Genomic DNA, 13,172 nt, shown 5'->3' on the forward strand with positions numbered 1-13,172 from the left:
AAGTAGAGGTGTTCTAATGACTTGGAAAAATACCAGTTTGTTTCAGATATTATCGTCATGATCAAAAAAGGCCAAAAAGTTTTTTTTTTGTTTATCTAGACTGTACTTACATAGACATTAAATTTATGATTGGTTATATGCAATAAGAAATTATATGATTGAGAATATATGATAATACATTAGAAACATCAATTAATCAAATAGTTTGCTTAATTTGACACTTACCCATCTTTAAGAACTGTTTGTTGGGTCATTTGATACATATTCTTCTTTGATTTTCCAAAACAAGAACAAAAGCCACTTTCATTTTTTCTTAAAGCAATAACATAAGCCACTTTCATTTTTTTTTTCAAAACATTTACTAGTGCCTGTCAACAAATTCAGAACAATCATTATTGGAGTTCAGTAAAATAAAAGATAATTCATCAACTTTTTGAGTTAAAAGTTTATTCTTATTCTTTATTTGTCTTTCATATTAGGATCTGACATGTAGACCATTACCATAAAAAAAAACTTCCAAAATATTAATAAATCAAACTGCAAAACGAAACCCGCAATTCAAAATACCATTAGAGTTAGATAAATCTGAAATCATTAAATAAGCTTATATGGCAACATAGTCTGACTTTTCTTTGTACAACTGCGTAAGTTAAGACCCCACCTCGACTTTTATTGCAAAATATTTGGAATGTCTTGATGGACTTACTAATGGCTCAACTTTGTATAGATACCAAAAGTTTTGCCAAATTTGACTTTTGTCATGGTGAAAATTCTCAAAAACTAAGGATCCAATGGATCGAAACAGCTCCAGACCTTTTGAGCCTGGCCTAATCTTGATTTGTCGATTTGTTGGGCTAATAGCAACCTAGAAACTAGGCATTAAACCTGAGATCTTTCAGCCATTGTTATTGTTAGTATTTAGTATAATATCATCTTTATGTTAAAAAGAAAGGTGATATCTGATGTTATAAGAAGTAATTTAAGTAGCTCAGATTGTATTCTGTTTGCTAGTCACTTGATATTTACTGATTGACCGATTTCAGTTATCCGGTATTAGTCTTTTGTTATTTTACTGTCGTCTGTTTCAAGTAGTGGTCCTTATAGTTGGTCTGTCTGTCAACCTGTACTATCAATACTTCCCTTCGGCATTCATCAGTTCAATATTGTATAAAGTGTTTGTTCTTTGGCTTAAAAGAAGTTACAATTTTTGGTTTAAAGTTTTGCATATGTAGGTGCCTATGAGCTGAATTTTAGGCACAACATTGTCACTTTGGATTTGAACCCAATTCTGACTCATGTTATATAAGCTTATAAAACTATAAGGAGCTATAAAACATAGTAATTTCATTGTAAAAAATGTTATTAGGAATAAAGATTTGATGTGTTATAAGTAACAGATAGGGAGAGATTTTAAACACAATCTTTAGTAAAACATTCATGATAGAACATAGAAAATGTAGCACAATATGGAAATTTCTTTTTCAGAATTCCATAAATTAGATGATTATATTCATCATTATGAACCATTAAATTATGATACCAAACAGTTTCATGCTAATCATGAAAGAGTTAAACGTTCTATTGAACCGCATCTTTACCTCAAATTTAAAGCATTTGATAGGTGAGTAAGTTTTTGACAAAGAGAAAATATCTGAATATTTTAAAGGTATACTACTTCTTAGGATGACCAAAAAATAAAAATTTTAAACTTGGCCAAGAGTCTTTGTTTATCAGTGGATTTACCTGGTGTCAAAACTAAGCTTCTACAGCAAAATCTTTCTATAATCCAATAAAGCCATTAAACTAAGTAATAATCCATTATTTTTAGTAAGTAACATACTTAGAAGAAGAGTGTTTCAATAATTATTAAGTTTATATCGTCTTATATAGAAATTCTATTCTTTAGTCATGGCACCTGGTAAGTCCAACTGATGAATATATACGCATGTTGACCAAGTTTGAGACTTTAAATTTTACTTCCATTCTAAAAGATAGTGTTCCTTTAAAATGATGGCAACTTAAGGGATGTCTCACTTAAACTGTAAAGTAAGCAATGAGAAATCCATGAACTATTTAGCCCTTTATCTGTTCAATAATATGCAAAACAGGTAATTACTTATGTCTTCTGTTGCCCTCGATAATGCAGAAATCAATATTGTGCATTCATATACTTACAAATTTTGCATTCAAAATCCCAAGTCCAAAATATGCCTATATGAGTTCATGTTTTATCAAACAGTAACCCAAATTTAATGATTTATTTTCAGAGATTTTAATATAAAATTAAAGCAAGATAAAACTATATTTAGTGATACACATCGTCATAAAAATGAGGATGGTAAAACAGAATCCTATATTGATACATCATTTATATATCATGGTCATCTTACAGGTAAGCCATGTAATTTAGCGCCTTGGGTTTGAGTCCACCTTAAATTTAAAAATCTAGATATGCCTTAAGACTAATTGTTTTCAGAGTGATATGATTTTTTCACCAAAGTAGGTTTGGTGAGATTAAAGTATTTTACCCTTTTTTTTCTCAATTTTTTTTTTGTATAAAAGTTTGTTACAATTCTCTGTCTTATTTAATTTTTGTGTTATGGTTATTGGGAGAATTGATATTTTTGACCTTCTTACGCGCAGCCATAATCTATGATGGTCCTTAAACTGTCAACTTTCTAAAATGGAGCAATATGAAGAGCAATATGTATGTCTCAGAAATGGGAATTTTTATGCTAAGCCAATCCGTAATAATGTTCATAGCTCAATATCGAAATTTGAGCCATCAAGTCCATGTGTGTCCAGAATTACACGTTTGTAAGTTAATATGACGACTCGTCTTTTCTTAAGACGAACCATGGCCCCCCATTTGTTATATTGTTTCTTTTAATTTTCATTTAAAAAGGGGTATTAGTATATATTGTATATGTATAATTTTTATTGCAGATGTACCAACAAGTTATGCTCATATGGCAGTTATTAATGGAACAGCAAGAGGTTTCATTCGTATCCCTGGGGATGCTATATACCATATAGATCCTGCAGAAATATATCTTAAAAATCCTGAATTTCATTCAGTTATTTATTCTGAAAAACACATGGATCTGGATCCTTATCAGTAAGTGTTCCAGCTAATAATTGACAATATCACATGGGGTATAAAATGATGTCTACTTTTGGATATGCATCGGAAGATAAAACTGAAAATTATATTGTTATTAGGCCTATGTTCATATTTTGTAATGATGAACATTTTGAATTCTGTCAACTGTGACATGACATGTTACTAACAATAAAAATTTATCTAGATATCTTTTCTTGGCAGTGTGAAAGTGTGGTCCTACTTCTAAGCTTCACTTTGATCTTTGTCATTAATCAAAGACAGATGAAACGTTTAGCTTCTTTATTTTCGCTTTGCTCTTTCACTTAACATAGTATCAACTGGCCTTAATATTTACACTGTAAATTTTATTAATATAGAAAAAGAAGAGAAATGGAGAAAGTAATAGGATCATGTGGGTTAGATGCTCATAAACAAAAAATGGCAGAAATTGCTGAATCTGCTAATTTTAAACCTAATAGAGCTGAAAGGGTATGTTTGTCTGTTCTTCAACTTTTTGGTACAAACTTTAGCTTTTAATTCTCCTATTTTCAGAACTGACTTCATTGTATAATGAAGAATGTATGAATTTTGTTTTTGTCATGTGATCCAAAATAATGATCATGCTCAACTTTCATAAAAAGTACATTTTATATCTGGCCCTAAATATGCCAATATCCTATCTCTATATCAAGTTGGTGGAACGAGTAAAGCTTGATTTGTCTTATCTTTGCATGTCAGATTTGGGCCAATGCAGATTTGGGCTAATTTCTGTTTTTCAGATTTGGGCTAATCTTTGCATGTCAGATTTGGGCTAATCTCTGCATGTCAGATTTTGCCTAATCTGTGCATGTCAGATTTGGCCTAATGTGCATGTCAGATTTGGCCTAATCTCTGCTGTCAGATTTTGGCTTATCTCTGCATGTCAGATTTGGAATAATTTCTGCAAGTCAGATTTGGGCTAATCTTTGCATGTCAGATTTGGGCTAATCTCTGCATGTCAGATTTAGGCTAATCTCTGCATGTCAGATTTATCTAATCTTTGCATACATGTCAGATTTTGGCCAATCTCTGCATGTCAGATTTGGGCCAATCTCTGCATGTCAGATTTGGGCCATTCTCTACATGTCAGAATTTGTGTTGATCTTTGCATGTCAGATTTGGGCCAAGCTTTGCATGATTGTCCAAGCTAATATAAAATGTTTACATTATTTCAGCATAGAGTATATGAGGCCAGTAATATTTATGCTAGAGAAAGTAATGAGCAAGATAGCGAAAAATATCATCGAACACGCAGAGATAATCTGGGAATTAAAAATACTTGTAATTTATACCTACGATCCGATCCTATGCTATGGAATCATGTTAAAAATGAGAAATTTGATAAACGGGTTTGGTAAGGAATTTTTTTTTAAATTCTGGTTTGAATTATGTCCATCCTTTTACAGTTTTAAGAGCTCAGTTTTCTATGATTTTCATGTTTGAATTTAACTATATTTTGATGAATGGTTTTTGAGTTATTACCCTTGACTTAGTTAAATGCATAAAGAATTGTTTGTTTGTGAAAACAGTTAAAGCTACACTTTTCAAACAATTTAATTTAATCACAGAGAAGATAGAAAGTAGATAAGCTTATATGATGATGAACAATTGATTTGAAATATATTGTAGACTGATGAAAGAACAAAAGAAGAGATCATCGCCTTTTTCTCCAGCCATGTAGCTGCTATTAATGAAATATATTCTCGTACAGTATTTGAAACATATGATCGTAATATACAATGGAGTGGTGTTAATTTTGTAGTACAAAGAACTAGCGTAAGTACCTGGGATTTCATTTGACAGGGGTTGACCCTTTTCATTTCACCTTTTTTCTTTAAAAAACTTAAATTTGTACTTTTTTCAATTTCAAGGCGCCACTCTTGAACTGTCATTCGTTTGATGATACTGCCAGCCAGGTTTCTTCCCTCACCAATGCTGGGATTTTGTGATTTGGACCAAAGATGTATGCTGAGAAGCATTTGACACTCAATGCACCTTTTGTTCGCGTCACAAAATCCTGGCATACGAGAGGGAAGCAATTTGATTGGTCGGCGGTGTCATCAAGTGGAAGACTGTTCAAGAGGATCGTCGTTACACCCTAACTGAAAATAAAAGCTAATTAAAAACAGAACTAAAATTTGGTCTAATTTTTGTTAGACTGATGATATTTATGTATTATTTATTATTTATGTATCATTTATATGGGTTTATATTTATATTGTTTATATTTATATTGGTTTACATTTATATTGTTTACATTTATATAATTTATATTTATATTGGTTTATATTTATATTATTTATATTTATATTTATATTGGTTTATATTTATATTATTGATATATATTATTTATATTATTTATTGATATCATTTATATTATTTATATTTATTTATATTATTTATATTGTTTATATTTATATTGTTTACATTTATATTATATATATTTATATATATTTATATTATTTATATTTATATTGTTTAGGTATATATTATTTATATTTATATTATTTATATTTATATTGTTTATATTTATAGATAATGACAAATACTGGGCAGAAATGTAATACTGCAGCTCAAACAGCATATTGTAATAGTAATATTGATGTCAGTAATTTCCTCAATTTAAACTCACTAGATAACCATGATGATTTCTGCTTAGCCTATGTTTTTACCTATCGTGACTTTAATCAAGGTACACTTGGTCTGGCCTGGGTTGGAGCTGCCACAAGTAAGTTTATTTATATAAGCTACTTAAAGCAGTTATGTAATAATTACTTGTCTAGCTTACTCTACATCTACTTTCTAAGGTGAAGTTGGGTTTTAATTCCAAAAAGTTTTTTAGCTCATGTGACTCTATAAGTCATAATATGATTTAAAGGGACAGATTCGCCATCCATTTGACCAATCGTACCTTGTCTCAGAAACAGAATTATTTAGCTAAGCCAAGCAGTAATAGTGTTCACAGCTCACCGTCGAAATTTGAGCCTTCAAATCTATGTCCACAATTATCCATCTTTGAAAGATAAAGAGACGACTCTTAAGACTCTGCCAAAATGGCAAACTTGTCCCTTTAAATCTAAGTAATTGTGTTTTTTTATATCTCATGAAATTCATCTATTTTATTTGTACTCAATGTATATTTGATATTCGATGCAGGGCATAATTTTTGAAATATCTAAATCTGTAATTCAGTTAGATTTTGTATTTTGGATAGATAATCATCATCAGGACAGTAATAGAATGAGGGTTAGCTTTCCAAAATTGAATTTCAGATATAATGTTAAGTTTTAATTGTATTTACAGGAGCTGCTGGTGGTATATGTGAAAAGTATAAAAAGTATCCAGAAAATGATATCGAAGTTGGTAAAAGTTTGAATACTGGTATTGTTACAATTGTCAATTATGGTAAAAAAGTGCCCTCCAGAGTTTCTCATTTAACCTTTGCCCATGAAGTTGGACATAATTTTGGATCACCTGTAAGTCATCTGACCTATTTTATCCTACATGAATCTCCGGCAGTGATTCAATTAGTTAGAAACATTCTGCCTTGTTATTCCAGTCAGTGATGAATGTTATGTTAAAAATGCCTGAAAATGGGACTGTTCCAATACAGGAGAATGGAGAAATCTATAACATAAAGTTCATGCTTTTCATCAAGTATCGAAACACAAGCGATACGATATATCTATTATGGCATGTCATATCACTATGTATCTATTTAGCGATGTATGGTGCTAGCTAAGGACAATGTACCTGTATTAAGATAAATTCTGGTATTGGAATTTATATTTATAGTAATACCATACCACCTGGTTAAAAAATACTGAAATATTATCATGTATGGTAGTTATCATGATATATCATCAAATTTTTTATCATGGACAATTTTAACAAGTACTTGATATTTGAAACTCTTATTTTCATGATAGTAAAGGTTGTTTTTTCTTACATATAAAACATATATAGAAAAGAACAAATTTATGATTAAGAAACCAGTTAAAATCAGACTGAATATATATATCGCAATATATACCCATATCCTGATACATTTATGCTTAATATTGTGATATCAACTTGAACCAATGTCGGCCAGCACCAATGCCATTACTAATAACATATATTTATTGTAGCATGACACTGGTGTTGAGTGTGCACCCTATGGTACCAGTGATCCACAAGCTGCCATGGGTAACTACATTATGTTCTCCAGTGCTACTATGGGTGATAAAGATAACAACGACAACTTCTCTAAATGTAGTAAAGATAATATTACCAGAGTTTTAGATGCAGTTATTAACAAAAATAATGGCAAGGTCAATTGTTTTCAATGTAAGTTAGTTAGAATATCATCATCTTTTTTAAATATCCAACGTTTCTACTGTGTTGCACTGTGGTCAGTTTATTTCATATCGGGGATAAAGCAATAAATATTCATACAACTTTACAATCCACATGCTTTATGGATACAGCATTCGGTGAATCACATGAATAAAATACACGTCTTTTATGAAAGATGTTGTGTTGATTGGTTAAAATATCACCAACAGCGTCCCACACATATTCTATATTGTCTTAGTGAACGAAAATACTTAAATTTTTTGGTAGAGGAGGGAATGTTTGAATATATTAGGGCTGCTTGGTTGGTGATTCTACACATTCAGAATAAAACCTGTTCAGAAACTCTCCAATCGAGTATCACCCTAGTGAACATTATGTTGGTCCCCATTTGATATTTGGTTGTAGGGTTTGGACAAACCAAATTATGATGCCTATACATTTTAACAAGAAAGCACACCACAGAATTTGTATTTTTAGTTTTGTAGTAAACAATGATCAGTGACTTTAATGTTTTATTATTTTAGCCTCAACCACTGCTTTCTGTGGTAATGGATTGGTGGAAGAGGGTGAAGAGTGTGATTGTGGCTATGTATCTGATTGTACTGATAAATGTTGTTATGCTAAAAATTCGGAAGGTAAAGAATGTACAAGAAGACCCAACAAAATATGCAGGTACAATTACTTTATAAGGATTACTTTTTTTTGTACATTAAAGGAATTTTAAAGAGTTTTATAAATTTTTATGCCTATCGAGTTCACTTATAGCATCTATTTGCACCTTTCCAATTTTCAATCCGATGTCTGTGGTTCCTGCAATTCCACTAAAACTGTGCTTTTATGACGTCACCACAGATGGAATGGCATAAATTGATGCTATCAGTGTCCCTGTTACACATAAAAATTACGAAAATCTCTTTACAATTTCTTTCAGTCTATTTGACAATTACTTTTACTGACGTAGTGGATTCTTCATCATTTTTTTTATGTATGACAATTACTTTTGTGATACTGTGTTATATTTCCTGAGGGACAATTATTTTACTTCAATGCTTCAGTCAATGTTCCATAGTTAATTCATAATACGTTTTCTTTTAAACATTAGTTGCTGTACCACTCTTTATGTATGACAATTACTTTTATACAGCAGTCACTACATCACAATTTTTGTATGACGATTACTTTTATACAGCAGTCACATCACACTTAATGTATGACAATTACTTTTACACAGCAGTCACTACATCACACTTAATGTATGACAATTACTTTTATATAGCAGTAATTTCATCACAATTTATGTATGACAATTACTTTTACACAGCAGTCACTACATCACACTTAATGTATGACAATTACTTTTATATAGCAGTAATTTCATCACAATTTATGTATGACAATTACTTTTACACAGCAGTCACTACGTCACACTTAATGTATGACAATTACTTTTATACAGCAGTAATTTCATCACAATTTATGTATAACAATAACTGTTATTTTTATTCAATAATCATTGTACTAGTACTACACTTTATGTAAATCAATTATTTTTACTTTTTTGTATGTTTTTTTTCAGTCCAACAGCAGGGCCATGTTGTAGTGTTGAATGTGAATTTTTGCCAAAATCAGAAGTCTGTCGACCATCTGATTCTTGTACCAAAGAATCATTATGTCAATATCCTTTTAACAATCTAGTTGATATAAAACCATGAGGGTAAAATCCTAGTTGATATAAAACCATGAGGGTAAAAACCTAGTTGAGATAAAGCCATAAGGGTAAAAACCTAGTTGATATAAAACCAAGAGGGTAAAAACCTAGTTGATATAAAGCCATGAGGGTAAAATACTAGTTGATATAAAGCCATGAGGGTAAAATACTAGTTGATATAAAACCATGAGGGTAAAAACCTAGTTGATATAAAACCATGAGGGTAAAAACCTAGTTGATATAAAGCCATAAGGGTAAAAACCTAGTTGATATAAAACCACGAGGGTAAAAACCTAGTTGATTTAAAACCACGAGGGTAAAAAGATAGTTGATATAAAACCATGTAGATACAAAAACCTTATACTGTGCATCCTGATCACAAAATATGCTTGTATCATATAACTTATAAGCCCCTTTGCGATAAGTGACGTCATCAACACCTAGTATATGGAACCTCAGACATGTGAATGGAAATTAGAATGGTTCAAATTGAAGCTATCAGTTTCCTGGATACCTATAAAAAATTTAGAAAACCTCTTACATTCCCTTTAAATAACCAAATACTGACTTGACAAAGGTCCAGTAAGGGGTGTATGCTTACTATTTTGTGTGATAATCAATGCATACTGGTAATGGATGATTACGTTCTGCGGAATTTTAACAGTCAATTTCCTTAACCAGAGTTACAGGAGGAAGTTCATCATGTCCTGAACCAGGAAGACAACCTAATAAAACTTTCTGCAATGATAAAACTCAAGTTTGTTTGGAAGGGGTATGTATTAATACTGCTTTTTTGATGGTCAACCAGGTATGGCCAGTTGGTATTCACCATAATAATGTCAAAATCACTTTAAGAATCACAGGAACCGAGACAGTGGTACCAATTTGCTTTTTCCCCAATTCACCCCTTCCATAATTTGCTCCTTACCAATCTTACCCTTTCCTCATGGCCCCCTCTTATTTCACAATTGGGAATTGGGGCGAATTGGGAATAAGTTGAAGGGTAGGAATGGGAGAAATGAAAAAAAAAAAGGCTCTGTGGGAAAGGGTAAAATGGAAAGAGAATTGGCAAGGGACAGAATAGGGGGTGAAATGGGAATAGATTTGGGGAAAATTGGAGAGAGGCAATACATGAAGGGGCGATGTATCATTAATGTCTTTCAGTAATATCTGTAACAGTAGAATTAATTAATTAGTTCAATTGACAACTATTTCTATCATGTATTTTAGGAATGTCGTGGCTCAGTTTGTTTAAGAATTGATTGGGGTGAATGTTTTCTCACGTCAACTGAAGGTGATAATGGTCCATCTAAGGAAGAATTATGTTTTATAGCTTGTAGTAAGTATATCATGTTCTAGATTGAGAGGAAATTATTTCATTGATCCCGTTGGTAAAGGTCATCTTCACAATGGTCAAGGTATTACGAACTTTGTCTTATACCTTGACTACAATAGCCACTTTTCTTATATCACAGCTGTTTGTAAATGCAGTGATTTTAGTGGATTGTGTGCTAGCAAATACTACAAAACCTCAGAAAGTCTTTCTGTTAAGGACTCTGACTGATGTACAATCTAATCAAATAGCTACATTGCATGATACAAGAAAAGTGGCTATTGTAGTCAAGGTATAAGAAAAAGTTTATAATACGTAGACCGTTGTGTGACTGTGTAAAAGGTATGATCGACTACATTAACTAAAGATTTTATAAGGTCATATAAAGTTTTGTTGATATAAGGACATTTATTGAACTTTATGAGAATATATATATGTCTAACTTGTGCCGTTTTATTGCAGAAAATCCTCAAACAGGAGATTGTATTAGTTCAAAAAATAAAGATGCATTAGCTAAACAGGAGAATAAAGATTTTAGTGATTTATTAGATAATATCTCACAGTCATCAAGTGGTAATAAAGATATAGGAGTACAGCTTCCAGCTGGTATGTTTTATAATCCAAGATTATTTCTTTATGCCTATGTGACTAAAATGTGCCCTCGATTTTTTTGTCATGTGTATAATTTATTTAAAAAGTGAGTACATAGCGAGTTATACAGGATATTGTAAAGATTCACTTAATTCTGCTGTACTAGTAAAATTTTGTACACAGCATGGTGTTTCTCCTCTTCATTGACCAACTCGGCTAAATAAAGTTCATTTCATTTTGATCCAAAACAAAATATTCTCGAATTTTATATACTGAATTTTACAGTCGATCATATTTATTTTTAGGTTCTCCATGTGATAATTTCCGTGGGTATTGTGATGTCTTCCATCGTTGTCGAGGTGTAGATGCTGAAGGACCATTAGCTAGATTAAAAAATCTTATATTTGATCCCAAAAATTTACAGACCATTAAAGATTGGATAGAGGTTAGTAACTATTTGAATTATTATTATTATAGGAAAATTGGTGAGCAGTATTATTGATGGCTATAGGGTTAGTCATTATTATTATTATCATTATTTAAATCCTTATTATTATAGGAAAATTGTTGGGCAGTATTATTGATGGCTATAGGTTTAGTCATTATTATCATTATTTATAACATTATTATTATAAGAAAATTGGTGAGCAGTATTATTGATGGCTATAAGTTTAGTCATTATTATCATTATTTATAACATTATTGTTATAGGAAAATTGATGAGCAGTATTATTGATGGCTATAGGTTTAGTCATTATTATTATTATCATTATTGATATCATTATTATAATAGAAAACTTGGTGGCCAGTATTATTGATGGCTATAGGTTTGGTCATTATTATCATTATTGATATCATTATAGGAAACTTGGTGGGCATTATTATTGATGGCTATAGGTTTAGTCATTATTTTCATTATTGATATCATTATTATAATAGGAAACTTGGTGGCCAGTATTATTGATGGTTTTAAGTTTAGTCATTATTATCATTATTTATATCATTATTACTATATGAAAATTGGTGGGCAGTATTATTGATGGCTATAAGTTTAGTCATTATTATCATTATTGATATCCTTATTATTATAGGAAAAGTGGTGGGCAGTATTATTGATGGCTATAGATTTAGTCATTATTTATATCATTATTATTATAGGAAAAATGGTGGTCAGTATTATTGATGGCTATAGGTTTAGTCATTATTATTATCATCATTATTGATATCATTATTATTATAGGAAACTTCGTGAGCAGTATTATTGATGACTATAAGTTTAGTAATTATTATTATTATCATTATTTATATCATTATTATTATAGTAAAATTGGTGGGCATTATTATTGATGGCTATAGGTTTAGTCATTATTATCATTATTTGTATCATTATTATTATAGGAAAATTGGTGGGCAGTATTATTGATGGCTATAGGTTTAGTGGTAGTAATGGGAGTTTTTATTAAAGTATGTGCTGTACATACACCTAGTAGTAATCCACGTAAAGCAGCTGCTCGTAAACTAACATTACCACGTCGTGGCCAGCACAGTCAGCCGCCGCCACCTGGTGGTAATAAACAAAATAGACGTAATCCGCAAGGAAACTTTTCGGTAAGTAAATATGAACTTCACTTAGACATATAGTCTTCTGAATAATTGCTTTTGATATCAAGAAACAATCTGCTAATGCTGCTGCTCTGGTAAGAATTTCTCTAATTGGTCACTGCAGTTATTCACATCCTTTTATGTTTGACATTGTTGTGAATAGTGTTATTCTTGCCTTTCTAGTGCTAATGCTCCTTTTATATTATGAGTTCTGTATCATGACGAACAATGTTTTTTTCAGGATCCCCCACCACCTTACAGTGGACCCTCCCATGGAGGACCAGCTCACGGTAAAGGACCAAGATATAAAAATGGTGACAAGAGACGCCGAGATTTAGAACTACAGAATATATAAAAATCTACTGATCTTGTGTTCAAATTCGATTTTCTACTTTCCATTTAGCCAAATGAAGGCAGCCATTGATTGTGTTCTCTCTATAATTTTTTAGATATAATGT

The 13,172-nt window shown here is 31.1% G+C and overlaps 1 protein-coding gene across 1 annotated transcript; it reads left to right on the forward strand.

The window, feature by feature from the left end:
- Nucleotides 1–1,466: 1,466 nt before the first annotated feature.
- LOTGIDRAFT_138941 (hypothetical protein) lies at nucleotides 1,467–12,753 on the forward strand (the record flags this gene model as incomplete). Its single annotated transcript, XM_009049187.1, has 16 exons — nucleotides 1,467–1,621; nucleotides 2,268–2,401; nucleotides 2,947–3,118; nucleotides 4,183–4,253; nucleotides 4,325–4,464; nucleotides 4,772–4,918; nucleotides 5,678–5,870; nucleotides 6,446–6,618; nucleotides 7,273–7,471; nucleotides 8,005–8,152; nucleotides 9,057–9,151; nucleotides 9,872–9,960; nucleotides 10,419–10,527; nucleotides 10,680–10,734; nucleotides 11,398–11,557; nucleotides 12,511–12,753. The coding sequence occupies 16 exons, from the start codon at nucleotides 1,467–1,469 to the stop codon at nucleotides 12,751–12,753; spliced, it is 2,283 nt and encodes a 760-aa protein (XP_009047435.1).
- Between the last annotated feature and the right edge of the window lie 419 nt (nucleotides 12,754–13,172).

This window comes from Lottia gigantea (genome assembly GCF_000327385.1).
Source record: "Lottia gigantea unplaced genomic scaffold LOTGIsca_131, whole genome shotgun sequence".
Taxonomy (NCBI): domain Eukaryota; kingdom Metazoa; phylum Mollusca; class Gastropoda; family Lottiidae; genus Lottia; species Lottia gigantea.